Genomic DNA, 20660 nt, shown 5'->3' with positions numbered 1-20660 from the left:
AGTGGCTAACTCACTGCCTGCCAACACTAACCAACTACACTACTGTAGTCACTGGAAACAATGTATTAACAGCACACTTGAGTGGAAGTCAGTCTGCAGCAGCTAAGGCAGCCAGGTGACCATGAGTTCTGGGTATCTCTAATCTGTGCCCAGTTTCATCTGCATGGTGTCACCTGGACCTCACCACCACCACACAACACAGGTGCGATCACCATTCAGAATCTACTTCCCGTCTTCAAAAAGAGACCATAGGCCCCTGGCAGCCCAGGTACGTTGGGCAACCAATGAATTTAAATACAAACCAACAAGACACTGTTGCCCCAAGTTAACAATTAATGAGCCTAGGGTTTAGAGTTATGAGGTTTACAAGCCTCTGACTGGTCCCGTGGTGATCTGTGCTATTCACCAAAGCTTCCTGGCTTACTAGAGTCAAGTGGCAGCAAGCTTCACCCTGGCCTGAGGCAGAGCTGTAACATCACACCCTGGCACTGTCTTAAATGAAAAGGCCGCATGAGCACATCTTCACTCTGTATCATCCCCCCCCCCCATCAACAGTAGCCATTACTACGTTCATGACATTGAACTCAGCACCCATAATGATTTTTATCAAGTCGAAAGGCTACCAAAAATGTCTTCACATAGAGATGCCTCATTTTCTGAGAAAATGTGAACTGTGAAGCCCAACATGTTGCCTTACTTGTTTTGGCTACTCATACACACTATGCTTAACTAAAACAGCTTCTCTGACCCTGTTGGCTGATAAGCCAAAACCAAGTAGGTCCTAGAGTCCTTTGGGTTTGGGTTGCTGACTGACCTGGGGGGCAGTATATCGTGCTGAGCATTCAATTAGACACGGGGGAGAAGTGGTACCAGGATCAGCCTAGGGGCTGCAGGAGCACCAGGACCTTCATCAGTTCTCCATCCTACTCTCATCAGTCCCTCACGTCAGATGGTCCTGCAGTTCCTGATTTGATTTTAATTTGTATAGAAAGTGGTACATGTGTAAGATGTGTGTGAGTGTGCATATGAACATCAGAGAACAACCTCAGGAGTTGGCTTTCTCCCTCCATCATGGGTTCGGGGAACTGGACTCAGGTCATGAACACAGGCTTGTGCATTGTGCTAGTCAGTTTTTGTCAACTTGCCACAAACTAGAGCCACATAAGTCAACAGCCCTTCAATTAAGGAATTACCTCCATTAGATTGGCCCACAAGCAAGTCTGTGGGGCATTTTCTTGACTAATGATTGGTGTGGGAGAGCCTAGCCCTCTGTGGCGGTGTCATCTCTGGGCAGGTAGACCTGGGTTATATAAGAAAGCAAGCTATGGGAAGCAAGCTAGGAAGCAGTGCTCCTCCATGGTTAAGCTTCAGTTCCCACCTCAGCTCCCCTTGATGATGGACTACAACCTGTAAACTGTATAAACCCTTTCTGCCCCACATTGCTTTTGTCCAGGATTTTGCTGTGGAACAATCTTTTTGTACACTGTGAATATGTATTACTCTCATTGATTAATAAGTAGCTGATTGGCCAATAGCTGGGCAGGAAAAGGTTAGGCAAGACTTGTGGACACAAAAATAGCACAGGGAGAAGGGGCAGAGTCACCAGGAGGCGTGGAGAGAAGCAAGATGGACATGCTGAAAAAAGTTACAAACACATGGCAGAGCACAGATAAGAAATACAGGTTAATTTAAGTTGTAAGAGCTAGTTAGTAACAAGCCTAAGCTATCAGCAGAGCTTTTATAAGTATATATTATATATTTTATAATTACATATTATAATTAATATTAAGTGTGGTTATTTGGGAGCTGGCTGGTGGGACAGAGCTGACTGGCAGGACAGAGAAAGTCTTCCCACAGTGTTTTATCACAGCAACAGACATGCAGCCAGAGCTTTTACCCACTGAGCAATTTAGATGGCTTAGCCTTATAAACTTTTAATGAATCTGTGTTTACTCAAACATATTTTTCCCCTAACAAGCTGCCTGGAGTCTCTTTAGAAGTAATTTGTGGGTCAGGCGTTGGTGGCACATGCCTTTAATCCCAGCACTCGGGAGGCAGAGGCAGGTGGATCTCTGAGTTCGAGGCCAGACTGTTCTCCAGAGCGAGTGCCAGGATAGGCTCCAAAGCTACACAGAGAAACCCTGCCTCCGGGAAAAAAAACAACAAAAAACAAAAAAAAAGTAGTTTGTGGTGTGCTGGGAGGTGGCGGTGCACGCCTTTAAACCCAGCACTTGGGAGGCAGAGGCAGGTGGATCTCTGAGTTTAAGACCAGCCTGGTCTACAAAGTGAGTTCCAGGACAGCTGAGTGCTACATAGAGAAACCGGTCTCAAAAAAAAAAAAAAAAAAAAAAAAAAAAAAAATGAAAATCTGTAGTGTAAGCATCTGAAGCCGACATAAATATAGTTACTGAATGGACATGGACTCTGGAGGTACAGCTGAAACCATTGCTCTTTGAAAGTAAAGCCAAAAGAGAATGGATAGTGGCAGCCACCTGTAGTGATCCTTTCTAGGTACCCACCCAGTCTCACTGAGGCTCAAGACCGTGGCTGAAGACAGAATGTCTCTGAGACACACACCAGTAGTCCTGTAGGAGGAGTGAGCAAAACTGCAAGCATGAACCACAGTCTAAATGAGTGTAATTCACCTACCAATCAGCCAGAGTCTAACCAGAACTAGAGGTATTTCTCCAACAGAGGGATTTCCATATAAATGGTCACCTAGGTAACACTGGCAGCCAACTGACTCTTACAGGCCACAACTGCAGGAGCAGCCTCCACCTGAGTCTCAAGAAACCCAGGAGGAGATCAAACTGAGCCTCCATACCCTACCCTAGGGCTGAGACACTCAAGGTTGGGGCCCTTGGGACAGAGAAGCACAGGGTGAGATGCTCCTTGCCTGAGGCTGGCATCTCTAAGTGTGAGGGACCAAAGTCTGTTAGTGCCAAGAAAACTAAATCCGAGGCATGGCTACAGCAGAGGCAAAGGGAGCCAAAGAGTCTTCACCTCCCACCTCACTGGTCCTTCCCTCTCATGTTCCCTTTCAGTGGAGGCTGGCAAGGTGCTGGGACAAAGCTTAGTGCAGCCCTAGCTTCACATCACAGCAGGGCCAGATGTGTTGGGGCTGAGAAAAGAACAGGATAAAGGGCACACGGAGACTCTGAGGAGGAGGTATCAAATCTTTGGGAAGGAGCTAGTTCATCAAGACTCCAGCAATAAGAACACAACTCTGACTGTAGAAGCCAGTAACCAATTCTTCCAATTCAGAAGACTAAACAGCATCGTAACAGCACAAGAGCATCCACACAAGGAAGGCTCTAATCTGAGCAGCCCCTCCCCCAAAGGTAAAGCCATGGAAATCATCCTAGCTGCTCCACACCCAATAGTACTGGAATCCAAACATGGGGCGTGTGTACAGAGTACACACAGGAGCACAGGCTGACCCGCTTGCCGAATTACTCAGAGTAGGTCCTGAGCCAATGTATTTTAAAGCCCTGCACCCAGACTGAGAACCACAACCCACCAAGGAGGCTAACAGTAAAAGAGCCAAGGGAAGGGCAAGCTGTGCAGGAAAACTGAGGTGGGGTGAGATAGGTAGAGAACAAGAAAAGGCAGTGGGAGGGAATGGGAAACTCCTGCTGGTCTCAGGTTCAAGTACAGCCAAAAGGCAGATTCTTCACCCTGCTTACCTTCCATTTGGGAAAATCAGTAGTTAGTACTGGGCATCAGATGAGGCAACTCCTTAAAGTATGGAGACAAGGCAAGCTTTGGCAGGCCAGCTCTGGGGAGAGCTGCACTAGTTAAAAGAGGTTGTACCAACACTGGCTTAGAGTCAGCATACAGGAGAAGGGAGATGTCAGCAAGGTGCCAGGACCCTCCCCTCTTCACAGGTGAGACTCATTGCCTGAGTGCTGGGAGGAGACCACCCACCCATGGGCTTTACCAGGGGCTTTTCTCTGTATCTTGGTGCTCAGTAACAGCTTCCTCCAAAACTGAAACACTCCATCCTCCAGTTCTCTGTCCCAAGGGCCCCAACCTTGAGTGTCTCAGCCCTAGGGTAGGGTATGGAGGCTCAGTTTGATCTCCTCCTGTTTAAGCTTCTTAAACAGGAAGGCAAACAACTCAAAATAGTTACAGTAAGTTCCTGAAACTGACCACATTCACTAGGCCCTCACTAACAGAGTAAGCAATAACAGCTGAGAGTGTCCAGGTGCACTCCAGGTTCCTAGCTTTGTAAGCTGTCACCTGTGCTGGGATGGCCTTTGCTGATGCAGCTGTCTTTTAAGTAATTTCTTCCCCTGTAAGTAACCCCTCACCCATACTCCTGTAGGTAACAACAATAACACTCATTGGCTCACCAAGTTGGACTCCGCTGGTATCCATACTTTGGTCTGTTGTGGGCTCCCTATCTGGGATAAGTAGACATGTGTGTTGCATCTCCCCAAGAAAAGTTCTGTCACGCAACACTTGGTTGTCCTTGGCACACATAAGTACTTGCCAAGTGACAACCAGTGAGTCCTTCAGCAGCTCTGAGCCCCCATGACCTGCATCCTACACCTCAAGGAAGTAGCTGAGACCAAGGAATGCATGTATTTATAAATGAGTCAACTTCAAGGCAGCTGCTGGTGCTGCCCCTCAGCAGCAAGAGTCTAGTCCCTGGGGGCTCTGACTGAGGGGTGAGCCTGTGTGTGGGCTCCAAGTACCCTCTCATGGTGTCCCCGATATTACACACACACACACACACACACACACACACACACACACACACACACACATCCACCTCTGTACTGTTTGAAAGCTTTGATACAACAGTTGAATTCAAAGACTCAGACAGAGGAAAAGGCAGCCCTGAAAGTAACCAACAAAACTTTGTCCTTTGTCTGGCAGTAACCCATACCCAGCTCAGCATGCTGGTACCATCTCTTCTCCCTTCGGGTGCAGATTACAACTCCACCTACAAAAGCACCAGGAGCTGATGGCTTAAGGCAAACACAACCGAGGCAGGTCAGTGCAACCTCAGTGAAGGGTTTCAGGAGACCTCAGGTCTCCCTAACCTTGTACCTACTGCACCTGCAGAGAAAGCCAGACTCACTACCCTAACCAGCATTGAGGACCACCTCACACTGCAGATTAAAGACTTAGAACGCACAGACTGGGTCCAGGGGAGAGGGACACAGCCCACCCAACAGCATGCACACAGCATCTGGAAACTGGCAGTGCCCCTTTTCTGCAGGTTGGAGAATGTGGACAGCAGGGCTACCAACCACCTGAGAAAGGCTGGCAGGCTCAGGGATATCTACCACTTTGGGCCACAAAGTTACAGATGGTCCCAGTCAATCCAGATGCACTGAGTAAAGATGGTGAGCCCACACTGCCATTCCTGAACACATTCTCCCCTCAACACAGCATCATTTAACAGCTTTCTGAAGGACATAGCAATGCCTTGGAGTAGGGATCTAAATCTTGAAAGGTTTTGACACACTGCAAGCACTACAGGCTGTAGAGCACCTACTCTTAGCCCACTCCCCTGCCCCACTGGCCCAGCTGCTAACTGGCCTGTGTGCCTTCCCACCTATGCCCTTCTGTCAGCCAGGATGGCCAACTTTCCAGACTCCCTCAGCTATTCATCTGTGTGCAAAGCCTCCCTCTTTACAGCTGTCACACCTTCCTGCAGTAAAACAGAAAACAGGGAAGGTGTCTAAGCCTGACACTCCTGTAGCTCAACATTGGGAAGGGGCAAAAAGCCACTTGGGGGAAGGACACACAGATGTATAAACCTCCTTGGGGAGATGTAAACAGACATCTACACCCCTCAACAAGGCACCAACAACAGACCAAAGGTAACCAGACCACTTAAGTCAAACTTGGTGAACAAAGGAGTTTATTGGGCTTACTTACAGAGCATACGTGCCGCCCAAATCAGCCGAACCACCAAAATGTCTCACCTTAACATGGCCGACTTCCCTATGGCTACACAGACGTAGTTAATGTTCATTTAACCTTCCACACTCAATCGAATCTATCACCTCCCAAGACTACAACACACACATGCAGCTTGGGCTGCATATAGCAAATAGCTGGGAGGGAGGTGACAGGAGGAGTGGCTGGAATCTCAGGTGCGGGTCAATATCTAAAACTTCTTCCAGGTCACTTGTAGGTGATCACGGATGCTCAGATTAAGATGGTTATAGTTGTTAGGCTTGAAGGACAGTTCTACACTGGGCTCTCAGGGGTGGTATGATACATTAAGGACCGGGAGTGGAGGGGGCACCTAGAGGCAGGGACTCAGGAGTACCATGTGAGGACAGGCATGATGCATCAGAGAATCTCAGGAGTGGGCCACCAAAGGGGTGGTGGGCATGGACAATTGGAGAACCTCAAGGTAGGAGAGTACCACCTGAACTCTCCAGCCTTAACACTTGCAGGACCAGCAAGGCAAAGCAAGTCACCCAGTCCACTCACCAGAGCCACATGCTGATCTATGAGACCCTCAATCTTTATTGTCCTGGGACCATCACTACACTTTGACTCATGGAAATACCTTAAAATAGGGCCCACAAATGACAACAGCCTCACAGAACCACAGCTTCTCTGTAACACAGGAACCTTAACAGATCCAAGACAACACCAGGAGACCCAAAGGAGAGAGACAGCCCAGGAAGATAAAGAAACTATTCACATCTGACAACTCACCACATCTGCTCCCAGAAAGCCCCTCTCCAGCAGAAAGGAAAATGAGCACATGTACAAGGAGGGGCAGCAAAAAAGTCTCACTACACCCTTGGGTACCACTCTCCATCTATCTGACCCCACCACACCCCTCTTCACCAAGAGCAGTACAAACAGGGATCCAGAGTCACACAGGGGCTGGATGATAGCTTTCTCAGATCCAGCATCCTCACTGTGGTGGTTTGGATAGGTATGGCCCCCACAGACTCACGTGTGTGTGAATGTTTGGTCATCAGAGTGGCACTATTAGGAGGTGTGGCCTTGTTGGAGGGAGTGTGTCACTGTGGAAGTGGGCTCTGAGGTCCATATGTTCAAGCTAGGTCTAGTGTCACAGTCTCCTGCGGCTGCCTGAGGACCAAAATGTAGAACTCTCAGCTACCTCTCCAGCACCATGTCTGCCCGCACACTGCCATGTTTCCCTCCATGACAATAATGGACTAAACTTCTAAACTGTAAGCCAGTCCCAATTAAGTGTTTTACTTCGTAAGAGTTGCTGTAAGCCAGGCATGAGTTCAAGGTCTGCCCAATCTACAAGGTGAGTCCCAGGACAGTTATAGAAAAAACCCCGTTTCAAAAAAGAAAAAAGAAAAGAAAAAGGAGTTGCCATGGTCATGGTGTCTCTTCACAGCAATAGAAACTTTAACTAAGACACTCACCAACATTCCGATTTTAGATTATTTTTTACTGTGTGTGTGTGTGTGTGTGTGTGTGTGTGTGAGAGAGAGAGAGAGAGAGAGAGAGAGAGAGAGAGAGAGAGAGAGAGAGAGATCCAAGAGTAAATATGGAAAGTCTGCACCAATTGACAGAACCAGTTCTCAGCCCTTGCAGGTGGCTGTGTTGTATTACTACAATTATTAATCTGTCTTGCATGTGTCACTCACCTACAGTTTCAAAGGCAAGCAGAAGCTGAACTAATAAAATGAAAACAATGTTTACCAATTAGAACCCTGTGGGAAAGTTTCAGGCAGCATGTAACACTCAGATAATAACAACTCAAGATGTTGAAATAACCAATTAAAAATTAGTTTTAAAAATTAATTATATAGCCACATAGTTAAAACACACACCCTGATACAAATTTTCAAAGACAAGTTACAAGGGAGGAAGGGAAGGGATAGAATTGGGAAAGAACTTTTGAGAAACCCAGTGCTGGATATGAAGGCTAAGATATGTGCACTGGCTCTCACAACGGGACACCGCCCAGCCTGCTATCATCTCTGGACTCAGTTTCCTCAGGGGAAGAGTGCAGAGTTCTGCAATCTAAGCTCTTCCAAAACAACCCACTATGTGGGACAACATCTCCACTGTGTATAGGCTCCCTTCATGGTGTGTCATCTGGCTCCCACCTTTAACATACCACTTAACACTAACAACAGCCGTCACACTGCTGAGTATTTGCTGTGTGCACACCAGGACCAATCCAGACAGTTTATACATACTAACACGCTCTTCACTGAAAACTGCTGAGACAAGCAAGTGAGGAAACCACACAGAAAGGCTAAGTGACTTGCCTGAGGTCACAGGGCCACCCAGGAAGCCAGAATTCATACCCAAGCAGCCTGGCTTAGGCCCAGGCTCAGCACTTTGCTATGTCCTCTCTGCCATATCACACCAACCCTACAGAGGAACCCAAAACCAGTCCCAGTGCAGTCTCCAGGTTGTTTTCAAACCACCCAAGATGGTCTCCAGAGTTTGTGTGCAACCCTCTGGTATTATGATCTCCAAGCCTTGGTAGCAGGGAAACCCCTGTTTGCAAGCACTGGATTGATCTCAGGTCTCACACTGGACCTGCTTATGGATCCTGACAACTTGGAGGCCAGAACAGCCAAACGACATTTTGTGCTATCATGTCCTGTTAGGGAGAAAAACTCTAAAATAAAACACCACTGCAATGATGACATCACCAAGCCAGGAAGGGGAGATAATCTGTTCTTTTCTAAAACAAAGGACATGAACTAGTTCATGCCATCGTAGGCAGATGATGGGTGGCCCACACTAGTCCCTAATGCCTACTGCTATGTGTTCTTGGTTTCTATCAGGAATGAGACACCCAGCCCTTACCTGCCTCTGAATTCAATGGTAAGCCTGGGCAGTTGCAGCCACACCCCTTTCACAATGCCAGCCTTGGGCCTGGTCCTCAGACCACCCAGAAACCCAGACCCTCCCCCTCTGGGCTTTCTGCCCATCCACATCAGCAGTTTTGATGGCAGATAAGCAGACAATAGTCCTGTAATCAGCACCCTCCAGGCCTGAAGCTGTGGCTCTGAGTCCCAGACAGGGAGACCTGCTATTTGTACCTATGTCTCAGGGACACAGTTGGAAAACAAGCCAGCCAGTGCTGGCTTTCCTGGAAGCCTTACTTTAGGCAGCTGTTGGGACTTTACAACAGCCTGCCTTTGCTACTGCATGACCTGAGGGATAGTCTGGTAACCTTGGGGTTTTCTAGAAATTAAATGTGTACAAGGGAAGAACTTCCCAGCCCAGTATTGCCCTAGGCCTAAAGAGAAGCAAGACAAATGGCAAGGGCTCAGGGCCTTTCAGGAATTACAGCGACAGACTGATATAAATTGAAGTCACCAGGAATTACACCTTACAGAAAATATGCAGTATCACATCCTTGCCAAAATCGCCGGTTACAAATTCAACATAATATGTGGCACTTTTACAATAACATCCTGGTGGAGGAACAAAAAGGAATAATATATATTTATTAGTCGTCTCCTACTCCAGCTTCCTGCCCATGATAAGGCAAGGTGTTGACACAGATATACAGAGCAATCAAGAAATAGCCATGCCAGCCTTGTTGGGTAAGGGGCTGTGAGCTGCTGATGGCAGCTTAGGTGACAGTGGCTTGTACCTACCTTAATTCACACTCTGCCACCAAGTGCTCCTAGGAGGCTACCAAAGACAGTCAGGTGATTCTTACAGGAAAAAAAATGTCATCAAATGGTGAATGCTTTCTTGTCAGGTCTTTTCAAAGTAACCCTGGTAAAAGCTCGATATTATTTCTGAACCACAGAAAGGACTCCTCAAAGTATGCTAGCTGCTTGGTAACTGAAATCTCAATGTAAAAGAGGACTGTCCCTCTGCAACCTGGCACCCAAGGTGACCTCTTACATGGTTAACACTCCAGAATGTTTCTGAATGGTCATACACTCACAGTTACTCTTAGAAATAAGAAGCAGTCTATCAGGATTCTGGGACTGGAGTAGACCTCTGTCAGAGAGAGACCAGACAACAAATGGGCTCTCGTGGGTGAGGAAGAGCAGGGCCCTAACTAGTCCATTCTGAGATAATCCTTGTCCACAGTTGAACTTGAGAAATTGGTATGTCTCCCGCCTCCCCAAAACACCCAAGTCTCTGTAAGCCAGGTTAGGGCCCAGTGCATCACTGTAGGCTCAGCATCTCAATCTGCTGGACATGTCCAAAGCTTAAAAGAAATTCCAAAAGCAATAATCCCTAGAAATCCCATCAGGATGAGATGGGAACAGACGGTGAAATGGAGAATTCTCCAGGATTCAGGGGAGAGGTGTAGGAGTGGAGGTGGCTAATTACACAACTGCCAAGCTACCTTAAGGGTCCAGAGTCAATAGCCCTTAGCACTTTTATGGTTACCCCTCCCTTGGGAAATGCTGTCACCAACAATTTTGGTGATAGAGCAGACGACTGAAAAAAACAGACAGAAAGTGACTTAGAGTGGCTGGACTCAGAAAAAGTTTTGGGAACACCTTATCCAATATATTTCACTTATGTTTTCCTTTGTGTCTATGTGCAAGAGTGATACATAGAAAAATCAATGTCTAATTAAGTCTGAAAGGGCTTTTTCAGTGAGTAGAAAATAAAAATGTTAACTGATAGAAACCATGTTATTCAGCTCAGTGGACAGTTTTTTTCTTTCCTAGTGGCACATAAACTACAGAGTATTTTACAAATAAGGGAGTCTTGGAGTTGATGAAAAAGATTACAGATGGAGGGGAAACTACTGGTGACCATAGGTGAGCTGGTAAGGCAAACTCCCAAGGCAGAGTGGGAGGGGACAGAAAGGAGGTGGCCTCTGGAAGCAAAGGTTCAGCAAGTGGGTCAACAGGAAAGCCCAAGGCAGTCAGAACAGGACAGCCAGGCCTTAAGGCATCCCATGCTGGGCCAAGCAGCTCTGCACCAAGGCAGCCACACAAATTCCCAGTCTGAGCGTCTATACTCGCCCCAGACCTAGAGAGAGCTTAATTTATAGGCAGTTTCAAGTTCAAGTCTTTAATTTGCAACAGCTCCTCAAGCTCCCATCCCAAGTGATTTGGCTGAGAAAGACCTTTCATCTGAAGCCTGTCAGTTTTCCAAAGCAAGGAATCAAAGGTTGCACCTGGGCTGGCCTTCCAGGAAGATAGCAGAAGCCATCACAGCATTCCTGAGCCCGTAGGCCTCGGTACTGCCTGTCCTGCAATGACTAGAAGTACTCAGAAGCCCCATGAAACAACCCCCTACCCCAAAGAGACCTGGGAAACCTATGAGAGTTGTTTTTTACCAGTTGATGTCCCTCAGCAACTCCAGACAGTGAGGTCACAGCTCCATCTTATTTTCCACAAACACCACCGATCCCAGAACCTACACTAACTACCAAGTGCCACCTCTCCAAAGCAGGGTACCAGCAGGTTTCTGCCCTCTTGCAATTGTGAGTGATGAACAACCCCATCTGCACCTCCTGCTGTTCGTGGGGATGGAGCAGTAATGGAGACCCTTGACTGCAACAAGGGTTCAAGACCCAAGGATGACTCCCTGAGCTCTGACATGTGGGGACAACTCTGTAAATTCACGATGTCCTTTCATAGAGCCTAAACTATGAACTGCCTCCTGCCTGCCCTGCTGCACTTCACAGACTAGCTCAGGAATCCAGAGACTGTCCCACAACACAGCCTAGCTAGTCTAACACACACTGAACTATAGGATGTGGAACTGAGAACCACAGGAGGGTAGAGGGGCCAGGGTATGGCAGATAACTTGGCAGTCAACCACGTGCATGAAGAGGAACAGAAAAAACAAGCATCCCTGTGACAGAAGAGCCACTCTGCTGGCAAACTATAGGCAATGACCCCTGGAAACTGGTTCATTCTATTCACTGAGCAGAAGGTGGGGACAGGCAGAGGCTGGACACTGAGGAATTCAGGGGGCCTCAGGAGCAAAGGAAGCCAGAGGCTGGATTCATCCAGAGGCTGGATTCATTCTCTCCGTGACCCTATGCCCCTTACACTGCTGCATCCCAGCACTGCCCTTTATGTTGTACTGTCTGCTGTCTGCCCCACCCCCACCCCAGTGGAGTGAAGTATCGCAGTCTGCTGGGTTCCCAGGATTCCAGACACAGCTGTGCTAGGCATACAGGGAGTCTCGAGAGACACTTGATAAGAGAATGAAAGGCACAGGCCCTAGTATCACTCTCCTGGCCAGTGCAGCATTGAGGATAGCTGTAAGAGGGTAAATCTAATGGTAGACAGCAAGAAACCTAATATAAAGCAAGCAACCTGCCACTGCCATTAGTAAATACACTCCTAAGCATGGAGGCTACAGGGGACCTTCCCAGAGTCACCTCGGCAGTAAGGAAAAGGACACTGACAATCAAGGAAAGGCTCTAGGAAGCCGGGGACCACACCCATATCCTGACAACGGGAAGACCTCAGAGACAGGTGCTACCACAACCCAAGTGAGTCTCTACCCACAGGTTCTGTGACCCTGGGACACCCTCTTGCCTTCCCCATCCTTTGTTTTCTTCAGTAATATGTTAGAAGCTTTAAGGACATACATGGTGTGCAGCAGGTGCTAAGCACATGTCTGTTACATTTTAAAACTTAATCCTCACCTGAGTACCTCCTAAAGGAGGCCCCCATAGACCTCAGAGAGTGGCTGTTTTCTTCTGAGAAGGCCTGGCCACAAAGGGAGAAAAAGTAAAAAGCTAATAGCACCCTCAACATGTCAGTCAATTCTGTCTCATGCCCTGGCAGCACCTGGTATAACCTATGAGGGGCGCTGGCACCCAGTATGCAGAGGTCAGCAATGCTATGAACCTCCTGCCAAGGAGAGAATGGACACTGGGGAAGATAAATCCTCCAGCCCCAAAGCTAGCCCTGCTGGATGTGAGAAACCAGAATTGATGCAACCACGGTCCCCTGAGAAGACAGACACTGCAGTCCAATGGCCCTGTCCCATTCCTTCCCAGGAACTCAGAGAGAGAGGTGGGAGGAGAGAGAGAGAGAGAGAGAGAGAGAGAGAGAGAGAGAGAGAGAGAGAGATGCCTGACTTGAAGGACTAGGTGGCCAGCAAGGTGGCCTGGAGGAGACTGCTTACTCCACAGAGCGCTTCTAGGAGGAAGGAACCAAATGGAAGGGGCCATTCTCCAGGATGACAGCAGCCTGCAAGGATAGGTTAGGCCATGGGGACAGGTATGGGTTGGCCCCATGCAGCTGCCCTCCATGGTAGCTCTGTCAGAGCCAGCTTCAGAATGACATATGGCTCCCAAGAAAACTTAAAATACAACTCCACAAATGAGAGTTCAAGTAAGAGGGTTTGTTTTTCTACATATTGAGCCCAGAAGAATCAAGGGTGTCTACATGTCAGCATGCTAAGAAACTCAATCTGTTCATCATGAGACACTCCCCAAGCCCACACTACTGGACAGGACTAAGTATAGACATGTCAGCTTTGCAGTTCAAACCATGTCAGAGGAGGGCTGGGCAGCTCTGGAGCCATTCCAGGCACAGAGCCACTCCAGGCATGGGGACCCAAAGAAGCAAAGGGTTCCAGCAGGTGAGTTGATTGGTGTTGGAGACTGATACATCACCCCCACCTTGGAAATGGGCCTATAGTCTCTGGGGAGAGAGGCATAGGGGCCTTCTACACTAAGGTATGCACTCCAGGAGAACCTCTGAGCCTATGGTTAGTCCTGAATACAATGCTCAGGGTCAAAGGTCATGGAGTCTTCAGACCCAGAGAGAACAAGGTCAAGTTCTGCCTAGGTTAGAAGAGGCTGTGGTGAGCTCCTCTGCTATATCAAAGTAACAATGGCCATCAGCTAGGATAACCACCTACCTGGCCCAGCCTGTCCTGGAAGCTCCATGGGCAGCCTTTGTGGGAAGCACTACTGGGCTCTTGAATGAGAAAAGACCTCACCAGGAAAGAGCTGAGACCATGTGGGTGGAGCAAGCACTTCTGCTCCAGTGAAGGCCAGGCCTTAAGTCAGAGGTGAGGGCACCAACACTCAACACCTGTTTTGACATGACAGGGAAGTGACAGGAGCCCTACTGGGTGACAGGTTGCACCCTCAGCAGCTGAATATGGAAAGAGGAGCCAAGGAGGAGATTGACTTTCTCAAAAACATAGGGGGCAGTGGACAGGGAGAGACAAACAACTAGAGTGGGTGGGGGGATTTAGGTGCTTAAGACCAGAGCCACCCTCCTCAACTCTGTGACCTGGCCACATATATGATTCCCCTCTGCCTAACTAGCAAATCTCAGTGTCATCCTCAAACAGAGCTCTCCAACGGGCTGCACAGGGAGGAAACAAGGAGCTCTCAGGGGAGTGGACTTGTGCATCCTGCTGGGTCTGCAGGAGACTGTCCAAAGCTGCCCCAGAAGCACTTGCAGCCTTCCTGGCCTCTGTCTGAGCCTCCACTTAGTGCCCAGGCAGCCACCTCTGAACATGACTCTGGGCAGGGGCATCAAAGCAGCCTTGGGCTGATATCATGTGCCTCTCAAAGAAACACATTACCCAAAAACCTGAGACTACAACAATAGCAGAGAAGCTACAGGCATCCCTGTCTTCCTGACCTAACTGCTCTTCCTACCACCTTTCACATACCCCTTATCAAAGGGCAGCAAACAACTGACCCCACCACTCCCTTTCTTCCAGCCATGCTGGAGAGATCACAGCAGGCTAAAAGCCTTAGAAAAACTCTCCCTGCTCCCTGGGCCTTGCCACACTCCACCCCACAGCAGTTAGCCACGCAGACTGAGCAGACTGGTGGCCACAAGCCACTGATTAACAGGTTCATTTTCCCTTTTGCTGGAGGGCCCGGGGCATGGCTCATTATCTTTGTAGTGTTTATGGGTCACAATCTGTTTCTATTGTGTTTGCACTCCCATAAGCAGCTACAACAGAATTCTGCAAAAGGGACTCTATCTTCTTTAAGGAGGTTAATCTTACAGTGTAGACGAAGCTATTGCTGGGCTTTCCCTGGCGGTCTTCCCACCTCCACTACAATCCTCATTTCTGTTTTGAAGCAGGGTCTCATATAGCCCAGGCTGGCCTGGACTTGAATGTGCTATCTAAGAAAAGGTGACCTTGAATTCCTGATCCTCATGCTTCCATCTTCCAAATGCTAGGATAACAGGCCTTTGTCATCATTCTTAGTGCAAATGGCCTTTCTTAAATTGCACACTTATCTTTGGTAACCTGCTGACACAGGTAACAATACTGTGTGTGGCGGCCTCTTGTTAGCCTTCAATAATCACAGCTATACTTCCTGACAAGGGATTCGGGGGAAGAGTGGGGAACTTGGAGCCTATGCTGCCAAAACTCAGGTGCACCTCCAGCTCTCTCACCATCATGGACTTTACCCTACACACCTCACCTACTTTCTCTGCTGGAAGTTGGCTACCGGGAACTCTATTATGACACCACAACTGTGTCCCCAGGGTTTTCCCATAAATGGCTCATTCACAGCATCCAAGATTCCAGTGTAAACCCACAAGGAACCCTGCAGACCCTTTCTTCAGGAAGTATGCAAGGAAGATTATCAGGACACACAGCCAAAAACAAAGACCTCACAGGATCCTGGATCACTTTATTTTCAGGGGTTGGGGGATTTTTCTCTGCTGCTTTCTTTCTTTCCTTGTTTCTGTATCAGTTATTCAGCACTAATCAAAAAAAAAAAAAAAAAAAGCCATGGTATAAGGATGCTAATCTCCTAAAATCACAATGAGAGAACTGAGAGGCAGAGATGAACAGTGTTCAAGGGAGGATCACTCATCAAAAGGAAGAGAAAAAGCTGCTGTTACTCAGCACCAGTGGAGCCACTGTGCCACCACCTTCGGTTGCAGTCTAACTACTACTCAAGACGGTACTGGTTCCCTTCAGCTCAGCCAAATGAACAATCGAGCAAGCTTGTCATGGGAAGCCCTCTACAGGACAGCATAGCCACAAGTTCCTTCTCTACTTTTATATTCCATTGAGTATCCCTACCAGAGGTCCCACCTAGTTCTAAGAGAAGCCCTTTCCCCCAGTGCTTCCTGCAAGAGCCCAAATGCCAAACACCTGCACCTGAGGTCCAGTGCAAGGGTGCAGCACAGGTACCAGCTCCCAGGAAGAGTGCTAGGCACCTCAAGGACTTAGGCAGTCCGTGAAGGGACCCTGAAGTCTCAGCTGAGCTCACTGCTCTCCTACTGGGAACCCTTCCTGTCACTACACTTCAGCCAGAGGCAGCTTCCTTTCAACAGAAATCCTCTCCTCTCTTCTACAGCACCATCCACTGCCAGCATACCAGGGCCCCAGGGAAACTTAACATGATTAAAATTTTAAAGCATTTAAGATGCTCAAAGGGAAGGCATTCTTGAAGTGCAAATCATCAGTTTAGGGAGGAAAGAGTAAATATGGCAGGGGGAGATACCTATACAAATGAAATGCAATTTTAAGCATTATGCATAAATTGCTTTAACATGGGGCCTCAGCATTTCGGAATCACAGTATTGAGTCCCCAGTTTTCCAGCAAATGCTGACAGTTGGTTTTCAACTCCTTAGTTCATTCAATCTGTAGTCTGGGGTGAGCTGAGTTTCTGGGTTTTGCTAAATGGGGAACAGCAGTTCTGAGAGGAGTTGTTTAGCAGGCAGGGCACACAGTGCACAGCCTGGCCTGGCTGCTGAAGCAGCAGAAATCCTAACAGGGTGCCCTCAGACAATCCCCAAAGCACAATCCTAAGGCCTGGGGCCCCATGAGAAAGAAAACACCAGGGCATGAAGAAACTAACTTGAGCTCGGCTATGAATGGTACCAAACACAAGAAGAAATGCAGCCAGCCTACAATAACTCCTCTCCTTATCATATTTCACATTCATGTTGTACAAGCTAAAGAAACCACACATTTTTTCTCTGTGGCTTTGGAGCCTGTCCTGGAACTAGCTCTTGTAGACCAGGCTGATCTCGAACTCACAGAGATCCACCTGCCTCTGCCTCCTGAGTACTGGGATTAAAGGCAGGTGCCGCCACCACCACCCAGCCACATTTTCTCTTATCATGAGGATGAACTAAACATGGGGAGCCTTCTAGTGTTTAAAACCACTAAGGGAGTCAAGATGACACTCCATGGCTTGGGGCATCCTCTGCCTCTATCAGGGTCCACCCTGCTATGTTAATGAGAACACTACTGAAATTTCAAAACCTACTGCATTTACATACCTCTTCCTCCCCCTGCAGACCACTAAACCACGGTATTTCCAGCCAGGATTACATTTTATGGCTCACTGACAAAACAGAATCCCAGGTCCTCAATCCATGTATAACTGTTTATTTCCCCCACTTTTTTTCTGCATGGTCTCCATCAGATCACAAAGAGGTCTTGGGCTTTCTTCAAACCTAAAGCATATGCCTCAGAGGCATCCAGAGGACCACTTTGTCTGCCCACTGAAGCCCCTAGAGGTAGGGCAATAACCCCTAAAAGGCGAATGCCACAGGTGCCTTTCTACATACCTGTGCTGATCTAAACCTTTGTCAGTTTGCTTTGTTTTGTGTGCATAGGAAAAAGCACTGTCAGCAGCCAGGCTATTCCCAAGGTGGGGGAGGCATCTACTGGGGAAGCAAAGTTGGTACAAACCACACCTGCTCAGAGCCACTGTCATTCTTAAAAAAAAAAAAAGGCTGCTGCCACCAGCTACACGTACTAGACTTAAAAACTAACAAGGGCTTGCAACACACAAACCATTCAGAAAGCAGAGCTGACACAAGCCAAACACAGAGAAACAGTGTTTCACTTTCGTTACTGCAAAAAATAAAAACGAAATCACAAAATCCTCCAAGAGCCGAATAACATACTGCCATGTCCCTCCCTCTACACCTGCAGCTGGGAATAACTTGAAGATGCCAGAAGGAAAAGGGAGTCAGCCAAGTGCCCTTGACATTCAGGGTCTGACTAGGGGTAAAGTCGGCTCAGTGACAGTCCTTCCTACTCAACACCCTATCCCCTATCTCCCGTAGCCATGGTCTATTCCATCCCGTCTTTTCCGGTGGTGGTGTGTCATTCAACATCAAGCAAGGAGGATTACAGGGCTTTGGAAAAGATAACTATGCTTTGAAGCTCATTAGCTAGTAAAACACAAGCCCCTGATGCCCAGAGCAGACAGAACCAACACACCGGCAAGGATCTCACGCTCTGTGTCTGGCCGGTACCAAGCCGAGATGACTGCCAAATCAGGACCTATAAGCTCTAAGCGACCCGTGGTCCCCACAGCCTCACCACTCAGCCCTCAGCGCAGAATCCATCAGAAACACACACGGAGGACAGGGACTTGGGGTTAGGAAATTCAAGTGCAAGAGGCTAGGCAGTTCCCGCCGCCGTGAGGGGCCAAGAGCCGAGGTGGGCAGTGTAGCAAGTAGGAGAAAAGGTCTGGCAGGACCGCAGTCCATCCTCACTCCCTCTGGGTGCAGGGTGAGGGGCATCGGGTGGGATGACTCCTCTGATCGCTCGAGCACAGAGGTTCTGGTGGGACCGAGATCCCCATGATCCCGGAGCAGGACGTCCAGGGTCGGGATTCGAGTGCGGGTGGAGTGTGGCTCAGGGAGCACAGGGTCTCGGGTGACAACGATCACCAAGATCCCGGAACTGGGAATGAGGGTCCTGGAGCGTGCTGGACGGAGAGCGAAGCAGGGGGCAGGCAGTGTGGTCCCTACGATCCCGGCACAGGGAGTAGAGCGCAGTGGATCCATAGAGACAACAGTCCCCAAGATCCTTGCGCAGGGCGTTAAGTGGCTCGGGTGCTCGCGCCCCCCGTGCAGGAGGCAAGTCGCTGTACCCAGAGTCCCTGGTAAGCGGAGCAGGGCCAGGGCTCGCACTCCTGGCCTGAGGGCCCTTAGGAAACTTGACTCGCGCGTGAGGGCCAGGGTCCCCGCGGCTCCTGCCCAGAGCCTGGAACCACTCTCCGTGCACGGAGCCTCCCAGGCCCGGGTCGGCGCACAGGCCTCGCGGCACTCACCTTCCTGCCGGCGCCGCCCGCGCCCGCGGCCAGAGCGGAGCCGCCCCCCGAGTACATGTAGTAGGCGATGCCCAGCACCCAAAGCAGCGCGAAGCACAGCAGCATCCGCGAGCGCCGCCGCATCCTCGCACTGGGCGGCCGCCGGGCAGCTGGCGGCGCGCGGGCGGAGCGCGCGGCGGGCGGAGCGCGGGGCGGCGGCGCGGGAAGACGCGGCAGCGGGCGGCGGGCGGCGCTCGGCGCCCGGCAGGAAGCGGCGGCCCGGCGGCGAGGTCAGGGAGCAAAGGGCGACCAATCGACGCTGAGGGGCGGGGCTGTGGGCAGGGCCTCGTCTCCATGGCAGCGGAGCCCCGCCCACCGCGCGTCCCGGGGAGTGGCAGGTGGCGGTCCAGAAGGCTTGCACGCGGGTTCCCGAAGACCTGGAGTGGTCCTAGTCCAGTCTGCAGAGGTCGCCCCGGCCCGGCGTCCGTCTCATTTACTATTTGGGTTATTGGGTTTTTATTTTTTATTTTTCCTTTTTTTTTTAAAGTACAAGGTTTCTTTCTATAACCCAGACTGGCCTCGAACTCACTATCTAGCCCAAGCTGGCCTCAAGCTCACAACACTCCTCCTGCATCAGACTCCTGAGTCTTGGGATGACAGGCCTGCACCACCCTGAAGTTCGAACAAGACTAAGACAGGGAAGGTAGATTTCAAGAAACTTGCTTGTGAAGAGCCCACCTGCTCTTAAGAACAAAATAGCAGTAGTTTTAAATAAACATGAAAATGAGGGGAGAATGATGGCAATTTATGTTTTTAAATCTTTTATTTTTTGTTGGTTGCTTTCTTGAAGGAATAAGTTGAGCAAAGTAATCCACTTAATAGACCAGACAGCCAGTTCTCTGACAGCAGCTCTCTGGTGACTGTAACCTTGGCCATGCCCTTGTGACTCTGTAAGTCCCTGTGTCTGAAAAAGATTTTCCAGTACTTGAGAGACTGCAACTATTTCTGAGATCTGCACAGACTTCAGGAGGCAGGGACTGACTGCCTGAGAGGTAGTCTACCCAAGCCTGAACAAACCAAAGGCACAAGCAAGCCTTTGCTACTAGGATTTTGAGCCTTTCCTGAACTCCAAACTTCTTGGAAATGAGGAGGAAGAGCCACTCAATTCCAATAGATACCCCATTCCAGCAGATACCCCATTCCAGCAGACACCCTAGACACCCTATTCCAACAGACACCCTATTCCAACAGATACCCCGCTCAAGCAGACACCCTGTTCCAGCAGTCACCCCGTTTCAGCAGACACCCTGTTCCAGCAGACACCCTATTCCAATAGATACCCCATTCCAGCAGACACCCCGTTCCAGCAGATGTCCTTCACTACTGCCAAGACCTTAAGGAAGACAGGCTTGTCATCACCATAAAGAGAAGTCCAATTCCAAGAATGAGACTCTGAACACTGTAATGACCAGGGAAGAGTTCTGCAAACACTGAACAATAGATAACAGGCTTGAAAAAGCCCAGAGTCTTGGGAAAAGTCAGATAAGTGGGAACAACTGTGGCGAAGGGAATGAAGGAATTGAGGAGGAAACATGACAAACCCTGAGGAATAAAAGGAAAGAAGAGCAGCCCCCCGCCCCCCAGCACGGGCATCATCTGCTTATGATTGCACCTCAGTGGAAGACAGAAGAGAAAGCTCTCACCTGGAAGCCTGGCCCCAAATGCTTCCTAACT

General features: G+C 49.2%; 1 protein-coding gene across 1 annotated transcript in view; it reads right to left on the bottom strand.

Moving 5' to 3' along the window:
• The window catches only part of Galnt2 (polypeptide N-acetylgalactosaminyltransferase 2), a 128473-nt gene extending 109345 nt beyond the window's left edge, over positions 1–19128 (bottom strand). Inside the window, exon 1 of the mRNA XM_027404850.2 lies at positions 18948–19128. Within this exon, the coding sequence (XP_027260651.1) occupies positions 18948–19070 (123 nt within the window). The 5' untranslated portion in view covers positions 19071–19128. The remainder of the gene's footprint in view (positions 1–18947) is intronic.
• Between the last annotated feature and the right edge of the window lie 1532 nt (positions 19129–20660).

This window comes from Cricetulus griseus, chromosome 3 (assembly GCF_003668045.3).
Source record: "Cricetulus griseus strain 17A/GY chromosome 3, alternate assembly CriGri-PICRH-1.0, whole genome shotgun sequence".
NCBI classification, from domain to species: Eukaryota; Metazoa; Chordata; class Mammalia; order Rodentia; family Cricetidae; genus Cricetulus; species Cricetulus griseus.
This window is presented reverse-complemented; position numbering and strand designations above follow the sequence as displayed.